General features: G+C 31.8%; 1 protein-coding gene and 1 pseudogene across 2 annotated transcripts; one reads left to right on the plus strand and one right to left on the minus strand.

Annotated features, from left to right (window-relative positions):
• The first annotated feature begins 2306 nt into the window (after window positions 1–2306).
• On the plus strand, window positions 2307–12936 carry LOC143624056 (protein BRICK 1-like). The gene is made up of 2 exons (XM_077094805.1): window positions 2307–2533; window positions 12745–12936. The coding sequence occupies exons 1-2, from the start codon at window positions 2401–2403 to the stop codon at window positions 12867–12869; spliced, it is 258 nt and encodes an 85-aa protein (XP_076950920.1). The 5' UTR covers window positions 2307–2400; the 3' UTR covers window positions 12870–12936.
• Window positions 12937–13157: 221 nt separating this feature from the next.
• On the minus strand, window positions 13158–18464 carry LOC143624055 (nodulation receptor kinase-like; annotated as a pseudogene). Its single transcript, XR_013152029.1, has 15 exons — window positions 17806–18464; window positions 17019–17535; window positions 16477–16949; window positions 16250–16400; window positions 16102–16173; window positions 15962–16030; window positions 15799–15870; window positions 15637–15711; window positions 14884–15065; window positions 14581–14810; window positions 14372–14498; window positions 14092–14160; window positions 13783–13961; window positions 13565–13697; window positions 13158–13499 (listed from the first exon to the last, which is right to left on the minus strand). The product of XR_013152029.1 is annotated as a nodulation receptor kinase-like (transcript).
• Between the last annotated feature and the right edge of the window lie 6709 nt (window positions 18465–25173).

Here is a 25173-nt window from a genome sequence, read left to right on the forward strand (position 1 = left end):
TTTCAAATCTTTTTTTATCCTTGAAATGGTCAATAACATTCAATTACACTAATTAAAAGGGCAAAATGGTCACCATATTCCAACTGTTTGTTATAAGGCCAAAATTATCAATAACATAGTACTTTTGTGCGCTAGATGCTTAGTAATTTAACGATTCACTTTTGCATACATTTTATTTCAAAATATAAACTAAGAACAATTAACTATTTCTATTGTTGATCATTCATTTATTGAACAAGATGCATGTTCTTCAGCTTCATGCGGCTTGAGCTAAATAGTCAACAAGATTTCATACCAAACCAACTCTATCAATATAATCATTAGGGATGGAAATACAGACTTCGGCCTAACGGGAATGAGCAAGGACGAAATGACAAGATGAGGTGCCCTGGGCACCCCCCTTTAGAAAGAAGGGTCGAAGTTTTTGGGCTTGTAGCTTTACCCGTCCCCCCTTCGTCGGGCGGTGCTAATTCGGTTCGGATAGACTTCATTCAAGAACGCCGCCGCCCCTGGAATCAATAAGAAAACAAGTGCTAAGTTTCAGATCAGTGAATAAACCGAAACGAAAGAAGAGACCTTTCTCGCTCGGCGCCTAAAGCACTCGTTAACTATTCTGGAGGTTAATGGTAATCAAATCAAACTTTACCATTCAATTACAACCTTGAAACTTGATTTCATTGGTCTTTCTCGTCTTTATATCTCTCATTCACAAAGGGTTCTATAAAAGAAAGAACTCCTCTTCTTTCTTTTTTGATTACCTTCCTCGCGTATGTATAAGACCGAATCCATTCGATTTCTAAAAAAGATTACTAATCGTTAACTTCATTCGCTCCCCTAGCTTTCGTCTCTCAATGTCAGTGTCGGCCCAGCAGAGTGTAAGTATTTCTGATAGACTTGTTGCGGTTCATGGAACCCCTTTTGAGGAGTGGTGAACTTATAGATAGTAGGTTTGCATCTTTTCACTCATTATATTTATGCATACAAATGCACGGGTCTTCTATTAGTATTTACACACATAGAAACCAACCAATTTTAAAAAAAAATTGCAGCCAAATAATTTATTACAACCTGACTAATCCGGCCTGCCTAACACGAAACCCGAACCTTCCTGATTAACCCAAAACCCGATCAGGTTGACCCGATTAGACACAAATTTTTTCTCTCCTAATCTCTTCAATTTGGGAGGATGAACATACACTCAAATTTTCCAGCGTTTTCCTTCCTTTCATTCTCTCTTTAAAAAACCTCTAGAGCATGGTTTTTTCCTCTTTTCATTTCTCTTCCCTTGTTAGAATGAGACTCGGGAACGCAGCGTAAGCCTTCTCCAAGCCCCAGTGTAGATAATGATGTAAGAAACACTGTTTCGAGTATTTGAACGAACTTTACAAAAGTAAAAACGTGAAAAAGTGAAAGATGGTTTATCAATTATCACTACCACATTTGGCACATACTAGACGAGTGTCCGCGCGATGTAGCGGGAAATACAGGCCTTAATAATCACGTAAGAGATTTTGGGTGCTCATCGTTCCATTTAAAACCGTGGATTAAGAATTCTTATTTTAAACTCAATTTAGTAGCGAAGTACAAATGAAACCGAAATCTAACCATTGTTAATCGTTTGTTTTTGTTGGGTTATAATTTTCAACGGTTTGGTTTCAGTTTTCGATGACAAAAAACGGCTTGGCCCACGGCTTAGTTTAAAACCATCAAAACCGGACCACAAACGACTATACGTAAGATGTTGTTTTTTTAACTGAAAACAAACTATGACAATATCATACTCAAATTAAAGAAAATTAAATGCTTGTTTTTATAATGCAATTTTTTAAAAAAAATATTAACGTATGAAAAAAGTTATGACCGTTTAAAAATCTTGGGGGAATTTGGGTTAAAAGTGAAATTATAAATAATATATAGTTAAAAATGGGGGATCAAAGTGGTAACTATTCTTTAAATTTTCAAATGTTGATTAAAGTTGAGGGGCATTGTTGTAAATAATTTGAAGAAATATGAAAGAAACGTTAAATTTAATGTTAGAATGTCTATTATGCCCCTATTTAAGGTTATACAATGTGTTTGAAAAATTGTAAATTACTTAAAATTGGGTGTCTTAATTTACCCATGGGTGGTGCATTATATATAGTACAGTTAAACTTCGTCTTTCTATTAGATCAAAGATTGGGGTGTTTATTACATTCCACAAAAGCTGAAGGGTCTATTACAATATACATTCCCCCTTTATAACCACCAGCAAAACCACCATCATGTTTGCTTCATAATCCGTTGCTTAAACCACACAACTCACCGTCACAAGAAATCATTTATCATCATCATAACCGATTCATCCGCATAAGACCTAAATCCAGAAATCATAATCAATCAACATCGATAATAATACTAATGGCTCGAGCAGGTGGAATAACAAATGCAGTAAACGTAGGGATCGCAGTACAAGCTGACTGGGAGAATCGAGAGTTCATTTCTCACATCTCTCTTAACGTTCGTCAACTCTTTGACTTCCTCGTTCAATTCGGTAACTCCATCTCCATGTTTAATGCTTCCTCTTACTTAATTTGAGTCCTTAATATACTTGCGATTGTAATTTACACGACGAATTGCATAGACGATTGTAATGCGGTTTATATCTCTATATTATTATTTGCCAATAGTAGATCTGACACTCTAATTGAATTCAGAGCTTAATTTCGTCATCAATTAATATGTTTAGGAACTTTAGGTTTAATTGCTTTAGTGTATTTATAATAGATATTTTGTCTTTAAGAGCCTACAACAAATAGCAAATCCTTCTTAATTTGAGTTCTTAATGCACTTGAGATTCTGATTTACACGACGAATTTGCATCGAAGATTGTAATGCGGTTTATATCTCTATACGTTTAGTTGCAATAGGATGAATTAAATACAAACGTTCTTCGAGTTTTATATGAATTGGTGTACTTTAAGCAAAGGTTATTACAAGGATTGCGAAAATAAGTAGATCTGACACTTTGAATTTACAACTTATCTTCATCATCATCATTTGATCCGGTTAGGACACATCTGGTATGTCACACCGCGACCAAAGGCGGAACATGCCGGGGTGTAACGTGATTGGACAAATACACAAGACACTATTAAAGTGAAAATATTTAATCAACTCATTTATTTCACAAATCAATAAACAACACATCTTGGTCATACAAACAAATTGAACACAAGTAAACAAATATATTGTTCGTTTTACTAATATCTTAATAGTCTTGGTAACGTTTTCCGTCAAGTCCTCAAGTCGATAAAAGTCAAACCTGTAACAATGCATAAAATAATATTTTATCAACACGTATGTTGGTGAGCAATTTCATAGTTTGAGTATATATAATATGAGCGAAATCCACAAACGTATATGAGACTATAAATAAAAGCATCAATCGTGGCATATAAAACATATGTAAATGAGGATCCTTTCTACTCGGTAACAACCGACATACTCGGATAATGAGGCCCTATTCTACTAGCACAATGCTAAGTAGTTAGGGGAGCGTATGATCATACTTAATGAGGCTCAACAACAACATAAAAATAAACAATCGCGCACGTAAAGCATATGAGGCATATAACACACAAAAGAGCAAGTATTCCAAGTGTCATATACCCTAAAGTTTGTGGTTTGAGAAAAATGTATAATAAATCATTCTTGTTTTGAATAAGTATGCATGTTACCCCCAAAATATAAAAGGGAAAACGGGGGATGAAATGTACTCACCTCGATTGACGAATCGAGAAATAATAAATGATCGAAATGTAGAAAGCATGCGAACGAAACGAACGAATCCAACTTGAAAGCTAAATGAAAACGAATAAATAAAATATATTAATGAACTTGAACTTTAGTTGAAACTTTATTTGAAACATTGAATGAGAAGGTTCGGTGGTTAATCGGATTACCGGTTAGTTTGTTAACGATTAGGGACTCGTACTTAATTGATAATAAAATATTATTTTATTGGGCTTTTAAATAGCTAAACCAATATTAAAAGAAACAAGACGGGTTTAAGTCAAGAGTTCGGTTTTTATGAAAATGAATAGATAATAAAGTTTATAATAATATTATTAATGATAATGATAGTAATGATAATAATAATTCTAAAAAGATATGTTATATATATATGATAATAACGATAATGATATATAAATATACTACTAATCGAGAATTGTTGTTAAACTAATAATAGTAGTAGTAATAATAAATATAATAATTTTACTTTATTGTTGAAAACGTTATTAATAGATTTATAGGTTTTAATAATAATAATTATTATTGTTATTATAATAATTATATGTGTCATATTAATAATAACTAATACGTATAACATTTTAATAATAGTAGTATTAGTGATAAAAAGGATATAACTCGAGTGACGATTACGTTAAATGGTAACTATGCCCGACATGGGTTTCGGTTTAATAAAACAAGTAGATAATATTAACAATATTAGATTTTAGTAATATTCCTTAATAACCATAATAATAATCTATTATTATTAAAATAATGATAATAATAATTGTTTTGTTAGACAATAATAATAATAATAATAATAATAATAAATATTATCTTGTTAATAATAATAATTATTATAATTATAATAATCTTGTTAATAATGATAATAATAAATAATCTAGTTAATAATAATAATAATCTAGTTAATAATAATAATTATAATAATAACAATAATCTAGTTAATAATAATAATAATAACAATTATATAGAAAACAAACATGGTTGCCGGAGTTGATTCCGGCCGCCGGAAAACAGAAACAGAGAGAGACTTATTGTGAGAGAGAGGGAGTCCGCGAGAGAGAGAGAGTTTGCGAGAGAGAAAGAGAGATACGGGAAAGAGAGAGACGAATATATAGAGAGAGACGGAGGGACAGAGATAGACAGAGAGAGAGAGAGAGGGAGAGAGAGGCCGAGAGACGGAGAGCGAGAGAGAGGTCAGTGGAGCTCGTTGGAGATCGACGCCGGACTTCCGAGGTCGCCGGAAAAACGGTAGGGAAGGAGGGAGGGAAAAAGGTAGCGGCTGTGTGTTGTGTGTGGAAGAGGGGGTGGCTGAGATGGTGGTGATACAGTGGGGTGTGATGGCCGGAGGTGTTTGGCATCGCCGGATTCTCGCCGGAAATCCGAGGTCTGCTGGAAAACGGCTACCAAGGGAGGGGGCGGCTGAATGTTTTAAATGGGTTTAGGGTTAGGGTATTTTAATATATATATATATATGGCATATGGATATTACATTTTTGGCCCCTCAAGTTCTAATGGTTATACGAAGAGGTATTAAACTTAGGAAATATTAATATAGATTTGGAAACAAAATGTTGAGTCGGTTTTATAAAATAAAAGTTTACAAAACGAATATAACACGAGACCTAAATTTGACGAATGTCACAGTATCCCCAACTTTTTGGAGTTTCGTCCCGAAATTAAATAAACTTAAAGAAAAGTAATTATTAACGAATGTTGTCTTTAGTAAGATAATTGCATGAACAAATTTTAAGCAACGAATAACGTCAAATCCTTGCATGATTTGAAAAACGTTACAAATGAGAAACATAATAAAGACACTTATATATAGGATGTACCAGCGGCGTATCCACCATGCCTTTATCATGATTCGCATTTTTATCGTTTTTCAGCCATCATCCTCGGGTCTGAGTTATCGCACACAACCGTACTTACCATGGCTTTCATACGGGGATTTCGATAATTAAGTGTGCACCCAAAATTATTTAGATCGTCGTATGGTCCACATGGTTCGTCCATTATGTGGTTTAAGAGGCATATTTATTTTGAAATATTTAAAATAGATGCGTAAATAAATTTGTTGAATTTTACCAATATTGACAAAACATTACTAGCATATGAAAATTTCGGGATTACTTTTTAATAAGTAGGAAAATGGGATACATAAATGAAACAATTTAAAGTCTTAGAATATAAACAAGACGAAAATAACAATTCGACTTAAATTAAGTAAAGACGATCAATTAAATAAATAAAAAAAATTGAGTAAACAATATGAAATAAGATTTGAAATCAAAAGTCATCAACATAATTACCAAAGTCTATAAATCGAGGTACTAAATAAAATTGATAAAATGAAACCCGATAAATATAAATGAAAAAGTCCGATAAATGAGTACATGAGGTTGGGATAAACGATTATACAGCTTGCAATAACGTCGTACGATGAGTTTCACACGTGAACAAACTTGAGGTTATAAGTATTTGAGGATATGATTTCATTAGTTATGACAACACGAGAATGAGGTGAGTTTCTTTGGGGTGACGCATACGTGTAACAATATAAATAAAATAGTATTTGATTAACAATCACAACAATCGATAAAACGTGATAAAACAAGAATACGGCCACTATTGTGAAACCATTTATATAATCGTCATTATAATAACGGTTCCTAATAACGCCAAAAGTTGTAGACAGCCACACATAGGCCGTTAATAGATTAGATGAATTGATATAGAATAATGTATAGAATCGTGTTTACATAAATGCTCAACTATAAATAACATAGTCATGATAATATCGTTTAAAAGATAAACGAGATTTTGGCAAAGTTAAAGTTTTGAAAGTATTACACAAATTGTTATTGAATAGTTTGCATTCGGTCACGAAAATCAAAACACAAGATGAAATCTCATGTGCAAAATATTGTCATCGAAACATTCTATCAAATGAAGAAAAATCGCAATAATTGTGTGACTCGAATTTAATGACTAAATACGTAAATCGCGTTTTATATGCTCATTGAAAATATAAGAATAACATCGAAAATGAAATCTCAAGTAAAGTCATTTTATTGTTTCCAAGAAAATGAATATAATAATATTAATATATCGCGGTAACGCGTAGCTAGAGAAACGTTTTGATCATTGTCAAGTGTAAATCTTGTAAGCCCAATTTGTTAATGGAATTTGTATACAATAAGCAGTTGTGATAAAAAGTTATTTATAAAATAATCTTTGCGATAATAAGAAGTAATAGTTTGCGTAAATCGTTATTGAACAAAAATTTGTGTAACAATATAAAATATTTATAAATGCGTCCCAAAAGATTTGCAAAGCCATGGTCATTGAGTTTATGCAATATGGTGAAAGTTGTAATTTATTACTAAATAAATCTCGCATTCAATATTCAAAATGAAACCTCGATTATAAAGTCTTTATGAGATTTATCACCTTAGGTGACAATATTTATAAATCTTGAAATCATGCATATAATCGTTTAATAATCTTTGAAAGCAAATCGTCATAATTAAATTTTGTTATCATGATAATATTACATTTTACAAAGATAATTTATAAAATATGGACATAACATGTAAACCGTTAATATTGAAAGAGTTTATAATCTATAAGTGATTATTTGAACACATGCGGTTGTTATAAAAAATAAAAAATAACAAAAAACACTAGTTGTATGTAGGCATACCTATATATATATATATATATATAAAGGAATTTAAGGGTAAAGCGAAGCTTGCGTGTGTATAGAGAGGTTTTAGGCTTCGGGTGGTGGATGGTTTGGAAATTTGGTGAGGAGTGAGTATGTTTCGGTTGGCTTGCGTAGTTGGGTTTTCTTGAGTTGGATTTATAAGGTTTGTTGAATTTAGGTCGTTTGAGTGGTTTGGGCTTGGATGCTTGTGTGAGTAGTGGTTTGGCTAATATGTGAGGTTTTGATTATTTGAGCTCGGGTTAAGTTGATGGGTTGGATAATTTTGATCTAGGTTAGTTTGGGTTGAGATTTGGTTTATACATGTATTTGGTAAGGAGTGTTTGGATTGCTATTTTGATATCAAAGTCTATGGTTAGATGAGAACGGTGTGGCGATATGGTTTGTGACTCGACATAGTATGGGTCGAAGGATTTTAAGTCATAGTTGGGTAAGCTTTGGTTTGTATATGTTCAAGCCATTCGTGAGTGTGTTTGTTAATGTCCTTGAAGTATTGGTATAGCAAGTTTGATAGGTTTTCGTGGCGTGGGAGTGTCGGTATTTAAGGCTTTTTGTTGGGTTAATGTTGTACATCTTGGATTTTGCATGGGGCTTGAGTTGGTGAGGGTATACTTTTGGATCTTTAGGATTTCGTTCATATTGAGGAAAGACTTGAGTACGTGGGAAAGCTTTTGTAGTGGAAGGATGGTTTGATTTGAGGCGGTAGTTTGAGAGGGAATACGGGTGGTTCGAAACTTGGTTGCGTCTGGGGAGATTTTTTTTTTTAACTAATAATAGGTATTAAATTGAAAATATCATATTTTATAAATAATGTTTGAAGCATCCATGAGAATTTTGATAATAAAAATACAAGTTAATATATATATATATATATATATATATATATGTGTGTGTGTGTGTGTGTGTGTGAATATATATTATATAAATAGAATTTTTGAGATCCGAGCGTGTGAGCCACACAATTTTTTATTTATTTTTTTTTTTTGCTTATGAGGAAATTTAAAATACGTAAATTGAATGTCAAAATTTGTTATGAGGTCAATGTCGTTTTTTTTTTGGGAATGCAAAGTTGCGTGATGAAAAATCTCTTTACCAAGTTCGTTACCTAATGTCTTGTGACGAAAATATTATAGTTAGTTAGAATGACCGGCGTTGTAAATCGAGAAACCACAAGTAAACGATTTTTGTCTTTTAAGTAAAAGTTCTATGAAGTTTTGCATGAGATTTTCAAGAAGATTGCAAGCTATAAGTTTGTGACTTTCTTGAAAGATCATGACAAAAACTATCATAAGATTTTCAAGAAGATTGCAAGCTATAAATTTGTTATGATGTAATTTTATTCGTGAAAATTTATAATGAACCAAGGATTGCATGGTGATAGTTGTTATGAAAATAGATTTGGGTAGCGAAAATTTTACCACGTGTATTATATAATGTAGTATAATTAAAAATGTCGAGAGAGGTTTAAATAATTAAAATTTTGAAGTGATCGTTCAAAATAAACGAAATAGTTATAAAATAAAATTTTATAATTTTTTTTTTCTTTTTTTTATACAAGGACCTTAAAGAAAATTTAAAGTTTATACAATAGGAAATTTACTTGAAAAGTTGAGGTGCAATTTATCATAAAAACCTTCTTAATATGATTATATATATATTTAACTTATATCGAAGAGATCATAATGAACTAAATTTGTAATAAAAATCATCGTGAAATCAAAATGAGAAATGATATAAAACTTTACCATATAAAATCAAGATATAAAAGAATTATTAACAATAAGAAAAATATAACATTTATAAATAAAGACTTTTGATAAGAATTTATAACAAAATGAAGGAAAAATGGTTTAAATTCTTGAAATGTAATAATAATGTTTTAAGATTTTAAGGCGGAAAAATCGTGCATGAACCACCATGACTTGATATTCCGACACTAAAAACCTTTATAACAAAAAAAAAATACCATATTGGGGTCTAAAGATGTGCACGTACCACCGCGTCTTTTTCATGTCTTCGACTCAAATAACGATTGTAACCAAAATAATAAATCAGAATACAACGTCATGTCAAAACACTAGTCCGCGAAATCACCGTAGTTCTATTGTTTTAACACCGAAAATTAGGATGGCGGGCGGAACGCTCGCATTCAACTACTTAAAGTGGTTATCTCATATGAGAATCTTTAAGGAGATTTGAAACAACGGGATCCAAGTTAAGCTCGTGATCCATAAAACACAATAAAAAACTAATGTTTTTGCGTTTTAAAATAAGGATACCTTGGAGTACTATGAAAAGTGTGTGTATGTGTATATTTATGATTTGATAAATAAATAAGTATATAAATAAACAAGTGCATTGAACAATCAAGTAGGGTAAACACGTATAGGCAACACGTATAAGGACCTATCCTTATATGCAACACGTATAAGGACCCTAAAGTAAAGACTATACTAGGTCGTTACGTCTAACCACCTATCATATAGTCTTGTGGCTCTGATACCAATCTGTAACATTCGGCCCCTCGCACCACCAATATTGTCCGCTCTGCCCACGAAGAGCTCACGGATTTGTTTTTGGTCGCCTAAAACGCGTTGGTGATTGAAGAGGCAGAACATTACTTATGAACCAGTGATCTCTCTTGTCCACGGCCGATGTGGTATAGCCTAAGAGTGGGACGATGTTGTGTTTGCCAAGGGTGTTACAGACAACCCCCATTTGGACTCATCGTCCTCGATGAGGCGTGTCCCAACATCCCGAACGACACAAGAGTGGCTCTGATACCAATCTGTCACACCCCGACCAAAGGCAGAACATGCCGGGGTGCAACGTGATTGGACAAATACACAAGACACTATTAAAGTGAAAATATTTAATCAACTCATTTATTTCACAAATCAATAAACACATCTTGGTCATACAAACAAATTGAACACAAGTAAACAAATATATTGTTCGTTTTACTAATATCTTAATAGTCTTGGTAACGTTTTCCGTCAAGTCCTCAAGTCGATAAAAGTCAAACCTGTAACAATGCATAAAATAATATTTTATCAACACGTATGTTGGTGAGCAATTTCATAGTTTGAGTATATATAATATGAGCGAAATCCACAAACGTATATGAGACTATAAATAAAAGCATCAATCGTGGCATATAAAACATATGTAAATGAGGATCCTTTCTACTCGGTAACAACCGACATACTCGGATAATGAGGCCCTATTCTACTAGCACAAGGCTAAGTAGTTAGGGGAGCGTATGATCATACTTAATGAGGCTCAACAACAACATAAAAATAAACAATCGCGCACGTAAAGCATATGAGGCATATAACACACAAAAGAGCAAGTATTCCAAGTGTCATATACCCTAAAGTTTGTGGTTTGAGAAAAATGTATAATAAATCATTCTTGTTTTGAATAAGTATGCATGTTACCCCCAAAATATAAAAGGGAAAACGGGGGATGAAATGTACTCACCTCGATTGACGAATCGAGAAATAATAAATGATCGAAATGTAGAAAGCTTGCGAACGAAACGAACGAATCCAACTTGAAAGCTAAATGAAAACGAATAAATAAAATATATTAATAAACTTGAACTTTAGTTGAAACTTTATTTGAAACATTGAACGAGAATGTTCGGTGGTTAATCGGATTACCGGTTAGTTTGTTAACGATTAGGGACTCGTACTTAATTGATAATAAAATATTATTTTATTGGGCTTTTAAATAGCTAAACCAATATTAAAAGAAACAAGACGGGTTTAAGTCAAGAGTTCGGTTTTTATGAAAATGAATAGATAATAAAGTTTATAATAATATTATTAATGATAATGATAGTAATGATAATAATAATTCTAAAAAGATATGTTATATATATATATATATGATAATGACGATAATGATATGTAAATATACTACTAATCGAGAATTGTTGTTAAACTAATAATAGTAGTAGTAATAATAAATATAATAATTTTACTTTATTGTTGAAAACGTTATTAATAGATTTATAGGTTTTAATAATAATTATTATTATTGTTATTATAATAATTATATGTGTCATATTAATAATAACTAATACGTATAACATTTTAATAATAGTAGTATTAGTGATAAAAAGGATATAACTCGAGTGACGATGACGTTAAATGGTAACTATGTCTGACATGGGTTTCGGTTTAATAAAACAAGTAGATAATATTAACAATATTAGATTTTAGTAATATTTCTTAATAACCATAATAATAATCATAATAATAATCTATTATTATTAAAATAATGATAATAATAATTGTTTTGTTACATAATAATAATAATAATAATAATAATAATAAATATTATCTTGTTAATAATAATAATAATTATAATTATAATAATCTTGTTAATAATGATAATAATAATAATCTAGTTAATAATAATAATGATAATAATAACAATAATCTAGTTAATAATAATAATAACAATTATATAGATAACAAACATGGTTCCCGGAGTTGATTCCGGCCGTCGGAAAACGAAAACAGAGAGAGAGACTTACTGTGAGAGAGAGGGAGTCCGCGAGAGAGAGAGTTCGCGAGAGAGAAAGAGAGATACGGGAAAGAGAGAGAGAGACGGATATAGAGAGAGAGACGGAGGGACAGAGAGAGAGAGTACGACAGGGAGAGAGAGGCCGTGAGACGGAGAGCGAGAGAGAGGTCGGTGGAGCTCGCCGGAGATCGACGCCAGACTTCCGAGGTCGCCGGTAAAACGGTAGGGAAGGAGGGAGGGAAAAAGGTAGCGGCTGTGTGTTGTGTGTGGAAGAGGGGGTGGCTGAGATGGTGGTGATACAGTGGGGGGTGATGGCCGGAGGTGTTTGGCGTCGCCGGATTCTCGCCGGAAATCCGAGGTCTGCCGGAAAACGGCTACCATGGGAGGGGCGGCTGAATGTTTTAAATGGGTTTAGGGTTAGGGTATTTTAATATATATATATATGGCATATGGATATTACATTTTTGGCCCCTCAAGTTCTAATGGTTATACGAAGAGGTATTAAACTTAGGAAATATTAATATAGATTTGGAAACAAAATGTTGAGTCGGTTTTATAAAATAAAAGTTTGCAAAACGAATATAACTCGAGACCTAAATTTGACGAATGTCACATGGTAGGTATGCTAGAACTTTAAGTTGAATTGTTTTAGTGTATTTACGAAAGATATTTTTGTCTTTCAGAGGCTACAACAAAGAGCAAATTGGCGTCTCTGAATGAAAAACTTGATACACTAGAGCGTCGTCTAGAGTTGATTGAAGTACAAGTTAGTACCGCTACCGCCAATCCGAATTTATTCAAGACTTGATTCTGCTATATGTTGACATTGTTAACAAAAAGAAAGAAAACTAAGGCCTGTAATAAACACCGTTTGCCTGCTTTGAATATAGTTATATATGTAGCTCATATGTGCTTTTTGTTATTGCAAGAGTTCGCTTCTCTTTGTTTTCATATCACTTTATGTCTTGATGAAGATTTGAGTTACAACATATTGACATGATAATATAAATATATTCCAAAGTATGCCCTCTGATTAACCGAAAAGTGTACATATTTACTTGATATCATACATCATGTGCTACATATAGACACAAATTCATCTTGGTTGGGGATGAGCGGGTTGTGATAGAAGAGATGATGGTTCTGATGGGGTCGGGGTAGCTAAAGGTAGAATAACAATTGTTCTGTCAATGGAAAACCGATTAGATCCCCCGAAGCTATCCATTGATTTCATGTATTCAGATGCATTATTTTCAATAATCAATGCATCTTCTAGCTCACGAACGATGTCTAACATAGATGGCCTATATGCTGAAAATGGCTCAATACATGCTAATGCTACTTCCACAACTCTCCACATAGCTTCCGTGTGATATCCTCCTTTTATACTAGGATCTACTATTTCCTCTATTCGTGAATTCCTTATATAAGGTTTTGCCTACATAATATATAAAAGTTATAATCTTTTTACTGTTATGTAATTTATGTTATACTGAAGCATACCCATTCAATCAAGCTCCACTCGTTTCGCGGTCGGTGTATATTTAGAGGTTCCCGCCCAGTGATGATTTCAAGCAACACAACTCCATAGCTAAATACATCACTCTTGGCAGACAAATGTTGGGTTGAATAATATCTGAAAATCAAAAGATATAGTTTGGTACTGTCTGAAATATGATGAATATATATGGGAAGTGAAAAGGTTATACTTAATTACTTACTCTGGATCCAAATATCCAGCTGTCCCCCTTACTTCTAAGGAAGCATTACTATCACCTTCTTGAGGTGAAACCAAAATCTGCCACCTTGGGGCACATACTATCGTCTAGGAGTATGTTACTTGATTTCACATCTCTATGTATGACAGAACATCCCGAGTATGTATGAAGATAGCTTAAACCTGGAGGATGAAACTCAGTATTAGTGTTATGTACAGATTAACAGACATGATATTAATTAATAATATTAATATAGTCGATATATCATATATATGTGTGTGTGTGTGTGTGTGATATAACATAGTAACTTACCTCGAGCCGATCCTAAAGCTATTGAAAGTCTGGTTGGCCAGTCTAGAGCTCTTCGTTTAGATGCTTCACCTTTTTTAAAACACAATGAAACCGTTAAGAATAATATTCCTCGTGTCCCACTTTTATGTCCACAAACACAAAAGGTCAATCTTAAGATAGGTGCATTTAAGTTAGTTTTAAGTTAACAGAATGTCATTTTTACCCTTGCGTTAAAACACTCGGGCCATATTAAACTTTATGTTGACAATAGTTAATTAGGGGCAAAACAGGAAAGACATACCATAAAGCCGATCTTGTAGGGATCCATTAGACATAAACGGATAGACAAGAATTTGTTGATCATTTTCAGAGCAAAAACCAAGAAGTGGCACCAAATTTTCATGCCGAATAGCTGATAAAAGTGTCAACTGTAGATAAGAATGTCAATATCTATATATATTCATCACTATATCAGTATTCGAATATACTAATTAAAAGTTACTATTTCACCTCATTGTTAAATTCACGGGTTCCCTGTGTTGAAGTTGCTGACCGGACTTTTACAGCTACTTCTTGACCATCGGGTAGGGTCCCACGGTAAACCGATCCAAACCCTCCTTCGCCTATTAATATTTTATAATCATGTATTGCACTTTCTATCTGCTCAAGAGTAAAATTTTGTATGTTTATCTCCTTTAAACTTATATCATCCTTGCTGCTCGGTATTGCATAAATTGCATCTGCATTTTATGTTTGTGACACGAACATGAATAGAAAATCTTGAAAGAAAATTTAAACATTAATTATACTCACTCCTGGTCATTGTATTTCTTTTTCTTTCTGATTTCTTGTTGACCATTCTCCTTTTCTTGTAAATGCACATTAGGCACACCAGTATTATAATAAGTAAAAAGCCAGCACCTGCAATTGCTGCTATCAAAACACCACGTGCGCGATTTGATGATTTTGAATTCTCTTCCCTGCAAATTCCGTTGCTAAAACCAGAACAGTTATATGTTTTGTATAACGTTTTAAGCATTTTTTTAGGTCTGTAAACGAACTGAACATTCAGTAAACCGTTTGGTGGAATATTCGTTTGTTTATTAAATGGAGGAACATGAATATAAGTTTTTGTTCATTTAGTTAAACAAACGAATATGAACGCATGTCTCGTTTGTTTATAAATATTCGTTTATACTCGTTTGCTTGCATTCGTTACTTTACATTTATTTATGTTTGTTTGTTAATATATTCATTTGAATTTTGAGGCGCATTCCAATTTAGTGTACTTTTAATAACTTTTTAGGGCCAATACATTGTTGTTCGCATTTACTTTTAATTGTTTTTAGCTCAATTATGATCATTCATCTATGTTCAGTTATGTTCGTTCGTTTATGTTCGTGAACCGTTCGTTTATACTATCAACGTAAAAATATAAATCAACACAAACACACTCATTTTCTTAATGATTGGACACAAATAAGAAAACCCCTTTCATTTAGTTCATGTTCGTTCAGTTCTTTTACAAGCCTAATTATTATAAAATTAAATATTTGAAGTCCTTACTCTGTATCAAGAAGCCTGGATGAATTTTGACTTGTGGGAAACTCTTTGTTAAGATCTTCATTGCAGCCATAGTATCTATAAATACCAACACTTATATTAGTTGTATTTATTTTTAATATTTTGTTAACATTTTAATTTTATGGAACTGATTAGAGAACTCACAGCTGTGTCAAGTTTGGAAGGGTGGTAAGCGAGTGTAGGATCCTTCCAGTGAAATTATTGTTTCGGAGGTCCCTAAAATATGATTACCAATCATTAGTTTCTTCTGTTAGAAACAGATTAATAATATTTAACCACTAAACATTGATTTTGAAAGGAAGGATACATTGAAGTGAGAACCGAGGAAGACGGGAATACGGGAATGCTGTTGGTGAAACGGTTATTGCTCACGTTCCTGTAGTTGACAACCAAAAGGTAAGCAATTAATAATGTTTTGAATTTTGAGAAGTTGATTGTTAGTCTTACAGTTCCATAAGATGAGTCAGCATAGTGATGCCCTGTGCAAGTGATCCTTCAAATTTCCCATCTGATAAATCCCTGCAAAATATATATATAGCATATTGTTCATCTTTTATCCATGCTAATATGACATCTTATAATCTTAAAAACTTACAGCTTAGTTATAACTGTTTTTCCATTCGATTGATTACACGTCACCCCATGCCAGCTGTACGGGAGACACGGGTCACCTGTCCAACTTTCCAATACTTCATTATCTTCATTCTCCACCAATAGCTCGTTTTTTATGACCGAAATCACATCCGCTGCACAAAATTAAATCATTAATGTTTTTAAGAGTATATAAAGTAGGCACAAGTTAAATACTTAAATACATATTACCATCTTGTTGGTCAGTAGCTTGAAGCAACGGGCGAACTTGCAAAATTTCATACGCATTACAAATTGGGCCCCACTGAGAACCTTTAGCTTTCGTTATCGTCAAATTAAGAAATTCACTTGCTGTGAAGTTTATAGAAGCAGCCTTGTAATTTGAACCACCAGATAATATATCAATATTCTCCCTTTGTTTGTCATTGATATAAATATCAAACACTCATTGCCTGTTTTGCACAGATTCATTAAGTTCTAGAAAATATAGATTAAGAATATAATCGTTGTATCCTGGGTTGAAATTGTGCCAAAACTCTAAGCGATCCGAATGTGTTCGAGCTGTTTGTAGCACTGTAATAGGTGGTAATGCTTTTGTGTCATTTGGACCAATGATATTGCTGTTTTGTAGTGTTGTCGAATTGCCGTTTTGGTTCATATCGGATTCAGGTTTCCAGATTCGATCATACGAGTCTTGTGGATACCTGAAATTACATAGGTTAATATTATTACTATTACAATCTTGTATCATGAATAAAGTTTTGGAATAATACCTGATTTCTCCTTTTGTGTTCCCAACATCAACTCTATGCACAACTTTGAGAACTGTTGAAGGATCTTTATAATCTGAATCCAGCGGCCTTAATTCGATCTTGGAAACATAAGGATTACCTTGTTTTGGTAATAAACAAAAATTGATATAGTCATTAGTAGCTATAACAATCCCTTCAATTTCGGTTTCATCTGTTGTGTTTACTCGGCCTATTGGTGTAGTACCTATTAAAACATCAAAAAATGTTCCTGTTGGTAATGTGTTAATATCTTCATAAGGGAATGTGCCCCTAATCAGATAATTTTGACCCTTGTTTGTTGGTAATTCATAACACCATTTTGTACCATAATTTGAGTTGAAGAATCGAGTATGATCATATGTTGTACCATTTTGTAACGGTCTCACTATGTCTTGACATTGTCTGTTGTCAGAGAACCATTTATCATCTGGGATCCATATTATATTGTTGTTTGGATCTGTGAAATTTGAATCGGCGCAACATTGTATACTTACAAAATCTGCATCAATATGATAGTTTATGTTAAACAGCACTTAAAATAGCAAAATTGAAGATAACCTGCCTAATATAATATCTTTAAAGCTTTGATCAAGATTATTAGTTTTGACAAAAATATCCTTATTAGCAAGATCTAGTCTTGCACAATTTCTGATTAGTATACTTGATCAATATTATCATTTATGAAATATGGCAATTATTATCCTGAAAATTGTTATAATTCTTTAATATGAAATTAATATTAACTGAATTTTGAGATAAATAAACATACCCTCTTGTGAACAAGTTGATTGGATGGATATTAAGATGCAGAGAACAATACAACATGAAACCAATCTTGAATTCTTGTAATTCAGTTCTTCCATTATTCTCTGTTATTATAAATTTAAGTTTCTCCATCTGGTGATCAAATTCATAACTTAATATGTCTCTCAAAATTATCACAACTGTTGACTGATATTCTACTTCAAATTTGTGAGAAACCTTTTTGACTTGGTCAATAAAGGATGAATATTTGAGGTCAAAATAGCATGAAATAATAGTGTTCTTGGAAGGGAGAAGGTATTGGTAGAATAGAGGTTTGACTTTAAGATTTGAAGTATTACATATGCCTTAGTACCTTAGATAGAAGATGAGAGGGAAATTGCATGGTTTAGAATAATATAACATTAAGTTCTCAATCAGTTTGCTTGATTTTCCAGTTATTATTATTAATTTAATTGGGATTTGTTAGTTTTAGTGAGGAAGGTGGGCATTGTTTATGTTAAATAATGTTTAATGATCAAATTAACTAGGGTAAGGTTTAGTCGTATTAGTTTTTCATCTTGGTGGATCTTCCGTCTCTCCTCTTGTCTGCTACATTAGAATCCAACAACGTTAAACGTTGTTTATTCAAGAAAAGACTCATCGATTGCGACCTTCAACCACCAATCATTTCTCCTACTAGACGCCCACGGCCACCAGTTGCTATATATTATTTAGGATTTTGCATATGCGGGACCTACAAAATTGACCCTGTGACAAGTTCAAATGTTTGATGTGTCAATTTCGCACGCGACAAGAAGATCGAGCGGATATATATGGAAGATGATGAATTTCCAGGTAAGGCAAGACTGTCTATTTAGTATTTCATTAACTGAATCATATATATGTTTTTGTGATAGTTGCTAACAAAATAAAATTTTGGTGTGAGAAGTCTATATGGATGATTGAAATCTTATTTATATCAAGTTAAGAGACTGTTAGTTTGTTTCTCACTTATATGCTGTATCCTCTCAAGAATATGCCAACCAATTAGGTGCATATAAACTATTTTTTGGTGACCAATTTTAAAGAAGATTCTTCTAGAGTTGCATCCAATCATAACTAGCCAAGTAAAATGAATAATTAAATACATATAGAAGGAAAGGTTTAAACAAGAATCAAAAACTCTTGTAAATCATAAGTTCTATTAATGAAAAGGTTACATGAAAATATATTAAGCAGCAGTTGATTTTTATTGAAGTTCTAAAATTAATGAAAATGATTATGTTAAAGAAAATTTTTAAATAAATGATAAAAATGACAAAGCTCTTATGGCAATCGAAGAATTGCTAAAAGGAAGTAAGTATGAGTGCACGCTCAAGTGCACGAGTGCATGGAAACTATCGGGATGGCACATCGAAGGAGATGATGCAAGAAAAAGTATGACAAATATAACCAACTTTATAAAAGTCATGGAAAAAGAAAAATGATCTCAATCTTTGATACCAATACAGAGGACCGATGAAACATTGGGTACCACGCATTTCTTCTTGATCGAAATTTCAGCGTAGTAAAATGAATAACAAGGAAGCTATAAGAAAATCATGATAATTGTAACTTCATAATTGGGAACAAGATGTATCAAAAGCTTACTAAAAGGGGAATCTTGATATCTTTCAAAAGTCAAGATAATTTATCTTTGACTTGTAGAACTTTGTTATGTGAACTATACAAAGAAATAGGTATTGATGCTTATACTTGAAAAGTTATTAAGGTTTCTAGCAATACTATATCTATATTCCTTGAATAGTGTTAAACAGAAATTGTGCTACAACTTTGTTATGTGAACTGTGCAAAACATGAACAAATGTCACTGAACAATTACAATTGATACAGTAAGATAAATCGTATCACATTTGCTAAAAACGACTCATTTCAGAAGAGGTGGTAATTTCCGTGGTCGAACCGTGCATCAACTGTATAACATCTGCAACTTAAGCCCTTCAAATCTCTCAAAGTCCCTCATTAAAAAACCTAATTCTTTTCCTCCAATATGGTTTCTAGTCAATCCTCTCCATTAATCAAACATGGCCGGGGCCGGCCCAACAACATAGGAAACTAAAGCCATAGCTCTAGGCCCCAAAATTTTAAGGCCCATTTTAAAAAAAGAATTATTCCTCTAACGTTTATATTAATATATACTTGCATTATATCAAATAACCGTTGTGTAGTGCAGTGGTATTCATTGTGCTTCATACCACAGAGACTCAGGGTTGAATCCCTTCGTTCCATGTTTTCTTTCTTTCCTACAATTTATTGTTTGTGCAATAATTTTTCCTTGTTTTTTTTGTTATTTTGTTATTTTTTTTTAAATTACATGTGATATAAATTTCTAATACTTGTTCCGTATTCGATTAAAATATTAAATTTGATTAGAATACATGTTCACTATTTGATTTGAAAAAAAAGTTTGTCATGTCGGTTGATTGTTTCTTATTAAGAGTGCTATATTATATTATTATGATATACATCATTGACCCTCACAATTCACTATCAACGGACTTTCATGGGTTAGGATTTCTAAAGTTTGATTATCTTCATCAATCTTTCATGATTCAAGAATTCTGCTTAGTTGATTGCTGGCGTAACTTTTCTCCTTCATGAAATCTACTAAGTTCGTTAGTTGGTTTATATTAAAGTTCTTTTATTTGTCTTATAGTTGTCGATTTTGAATCGGAGTAGCTAAAGCAAGATTCCGTATAAAATCTTATTAGTTAATTTCATCATATTTTGAAGTTTTATGTTCGTAAGCAACAACATAATATATTTTGGAAAAAAGGGCCCATATATTTAATTCGCTTTAGGCCACCAAAAAAGTTGGGCCGCCACTGAACGTAGCAACATTGGACTTAACATCTTATCATGGTCTACACCTTTCCGGTACATTTATCTATTATTCTTGATTACACACTTGTCGTGGCTTTGTAATTAAAAACTTTCCACTCACTAAATGCATTTCATTAAACTTGCGTTCATGTGTGATGATAACGTGCGTTCAAGTGTGATGAGATAGATCTTATGGAATGGTTGATAATTTCGATATGAAATGAACTTCACATGGAGCTAAACTATGCCAAAAAAAAGAAATATATAAATTTAGTGGGAGATGGAATTTGAGCAAAGGAGTTGTACTGATATAGTGATATCTTAATGTAAAACTTAGGCGGTGTGTAACGGGGCAGTATAGGGGTGAATAAAGCCTCTACACCACTCCCGATGTTGTATGAATATTTTAAAATAATGTCACATGTGGTTTGAAATGGTAATCATTGAAACATTACGTATTCTGACAAAAAAATGATAATTATGTGACGGAAAATACCCTTAAGATACATTAAGACCCTTCATTGTGGGCACAGAAGGAGCCCGGCAAAGTGAGGTGGCCCGGCTTTAAAGTCCGGCACACCTCGCCGGGGCTTTAAAGGTCGGGTGACAAAGTTAAATTTGGTAACACGTTAACGGGGGCAATGGTGAGAAGGGTGGGCAAGCAATGATGACAACAATCACTTTTAACACTTGAGATTAAGAAATAAAAATATTTTTATCAAAATTATTTATATTTAGAGAGAGAGGGGTTTAAAAGGGAACTTAAAAAATGTAGATGAAGAGTAGTTTTATTTGAATTTTAGTTTAAGTAGTTTTATGTTTTTATTTACTTTTTATTGTATTGTCATATTTTTATAAATTAAAAATATAATTTAATTAATTTTAAACGGGGTTTTAAGAAAAATGAACTTAAAGCTTCCATTGCTTACATGACACTGACGTGACGTTTTAACTTGGTATTTAAAGCTCCTCCATAACAACCAGCCTAATTATTAAGCATTCAAAGTTTCAATTCACTAGTCCATATAAACAACAATATATTTATTTTTCATCTATCATATATGATATACTTTACATAAAATAGCAACATACTTAAATTAAAAAAAACTTTTAAACAGAATTACAAAGATTGTCTTTTATTTTTATACCAAATTAAAGTGTTTGTCAATTATCTTCGTAATTGATATGATTTGTATTTTACGGTTCTAACTTCTACACCGTTTGTCATTTGGCCTTAACCCAATTAATTTTTCTTATTAAGTCAGGCCATGTGTCGTGCGCATACGGGAAAATTAGTCACTCTACCAATTTATTTGAAAATCAGACGAGTTGAACTGATATCCTAATTTAATACAAAAATATTTGAAGTCAAAATGTAAAAACTTATACATATCAAAATAAAATTATAATTCCATGACTCGTCCTTTCACGTAAACAGATAATATGTTTTTCTTTATCGGTTAAATGTTACACTCTATAAGGATTAAACCATTATATTATATACCCTAACCACCTTACGCCAAAACGAGAATGGCATAAACAAGTAGTATGTTTAGATAATATATAACCATATATTTTACAAAAATAGTAACATAGTTAAATAATAATTTAGTTGAAAAAAACTACACGATGCAAGTAATAAAGTACTCCGTAATAAACATTATATAAAATAAACTTGGTGTAAAATACTAAAATACATCATTATTATCTATTTCAACCTTTTTTTAATGCCATTTGAAAAAAAATAATAAAAAAAGAAAAGAATAAGAATTTGGTGTTGCGTGACCGTGTTTTGGGAAATAAGTTTCACAAAAATTTCCAACAAAAAAAATATATATATCTCTACTATATATAATGGAGGAGTCAAGGACCTCTTAATTTTTAAGAGGTGTAAGATTTGTTGTTAATTGTACAACACACAATGCATAAGATTAAGAGGTATAAGATTTGTTGCTAATTGTACAACACACAATGCATAAGATTATGAAGTTTTAGGGGTAATATGGTCTTTTCAAACTTTATGAACGGTTAACAACTTAACATTATTTCATTCAAATATAGTTACAAATATGATCATTTTACTTCAATCAAATTATGTTAATTTTGTAGTATAGTTACATATAAACCCCCTTATCTTTACCCATTTATTTGACAAGTTTATATATAATTTTTATTTCTTCTATATCTTCTAATATATTATATTTAGAAAAAAACCGAATTTACCGTTGTGACGCGCTTATTTTTGTCAACGTTTTTGTATAAAAAAATTTCAACAACTATGTGTAGTCTATAATGTACAAGTTAATAGAACATTAATGTACAAGCAAATGATGCAATTATGAACCTATTACATGTTACACATACAACCCATGTTCTCTTTTTACTATACCTCAAATATAAAATTACAAAACAAGTCCTTCCAATTATACCACCATTCAAACTACAAGATTTAGTGTCTTAACTTGGTAATTATACGTCATTAATCCTTATAACAAATAAACCACATAATAAATGTGAATTGGTTTTGTTTATTTTTCATTTTTAGCATGGCAATGCAATTATTATAATATGTTTAAATATAAGTTTGAAACAAATTATTGACTTTATTATTGCATTATCAAAATTATCAACATAAAATCTTTATTTTTCGTAATTACGTACATCCTTTGAAACTATAATATGTTTTAACATCAAGTGAAACTTATTTTCATTAGGTTATATAAAGAAATATTAGCATTAATCTTATATAAGTTTATTACTATTGTAAACATGTTAAACTTCTATCAAGGAACTGCACTGAACTCGAACATGGCTCAAGTTTGTCTGAGACGAGTCTTAACTCAAGTTCAAACATTAAAAAATAAACTCCAACTTGGTGATATTAAGAAAATCGAGCTCTAAATATAGAACATGCCACTTTATTACGGTTACTTAAAACTATGTTATAAATGCATGCCACTTATATTAAGTTTTACTGTGTATGCTAATCTTTAACAAACATAAAATGAGAAGTTATGTTGACAAAATGAGTAAAAAAACTTCTAAAAACAACGTTGAAAATCTAACACGTAATAGTCATATAACAACTTTTAACACATATAACCACTATAAAATCACATGTTACATAAATTTACGTTAAACTACATCTTATTCTCATATGTAATGGTCACAAGGGAAGGAAGAAACATTGGTGATGCAAGTAGCCATAACATATGTGCAATTTATGTAGAGTTACTGGTTATACTAAGTCATATAACATAAGAGAGTGAAGTGTCTCACTTAAATCTGTTTAAAAAGGTAGCATATCAAATCCACTTTAGCTAGCTCGAATTGTATCATAGCCAAATTGAAGTTCTAAGGGTTTTTTTTATTTTATTTTTTTAGTTTTAAATTCATTGAAATTTTTTTTCTTTTTGAACTACAAATTCGTTTTAACTTAATTGACTACTATAGCCCAAACTATCTATGATTTGTTATGGATTTCGTTGTGATGTTAATAGGTTATTATATAAATAAAGAGAGATAAAAATTGAATGATGAAAAAGGTCAAAGTTTCTTAAATAACAAAAAATGCTTCTAATAATGTGTTATCCCAATAAAAATATGTCATTCCTTTAACATTAACACCAAAACTAAAATTACTAAAGTAATTTCATCTTTATTTAAGTTGATTTTTTAATTTGTTTGAAAATATTGTATTATACAGGGTTTGAATTATTTACCTTATATTTCACATATTAAACACCTTATCACTCAATCAAAATGAGAATGACTAGTTTAGTTTGAAATATTTGCGCTCGATGATCTTTGATTTTTCAAATATGACAACTTTTTTTAAGTATTTTTAAATTTACATATATATACTATATTTAATACAGGAGTGATGGACCACTTAAAACTTTTTTATATGACATCCATGTAATGCTTATAAAATATATATATCACATTCATGTTATTAACTTAAAATCTTTAATAACTAATAAACAAATAATATTATGAACACTTGTAACATATTGCATGAATAACAAAAGTACTATCCAGTATATCACGAGATGATTGATAAATCAACATAAACGAGTATAGCGTTGCAAATTGCTGACACCGCAGCATCGCGCGGGCACTCAACTAATATGTATTGGAAAGGTATAAGGGACCTGTAGACAGGTCACAGACCGCCTCTGCTAGTTTGATCAAACAAACATTTATCCACCGGCAGGCACTCTTCAACCCTCATCTTCTCTTCTCAGACCACCTTACCAAACACACACACGCGGCTATTATTAATTAACTTCCCCTGGTAATTGTTATTAGCTTATTTTTACAATTTTATTTTTACCTGCTTGCTTTCATCACTTATTTTTATTAATTACTTTTAATCATCGTTCCGGCTTCTTCTTCAAATTCTCATCGATCAATTTGAAGTTAAACGCCATCAGGTCTTCAATTTCTAGCTTAATTTAATTCAATTCAATTTAATTATACACAAAATTGATATGCCACAAGTTAGGGC

The sequence above is a fragment of the Bidens hawaiensis genome, unplaced genomic scaffold (assembly GCF_021521415.1).
Source record: "Bidens hawaiensis isolate Kalapana, Puna unplaced genomic scaffold, B.hawaiensis_p1.1 tig00003653_1, whole genome shotgun sequence".
NCBI classification, from domain to species: Eukaryota; Viridiplantae; Streptophyta; class Magnoliopsida; order Asterales; family Asteraceae; genus Bidens; species Bidens hawaiensis.

What these genes read in the sequence shown, in the direction of transcription:
- LOC143624056 (XM_077094805.1), top strand. Translation starts at nt 2,401, where the DNA reads ATGGCTCGAGCAGGTGGAATAACAAATGCAGTAAACGTAGGGATCGCA. An exon ending in TGACTTCCTCGTTCAATTCG is followed by an intron (nt 2,534 to 12,744) that starts GTAACTCCATCT and finishes TTTGTCTTTCAG; the next exon opens with AGGCTACAACAAAGAGCAAA.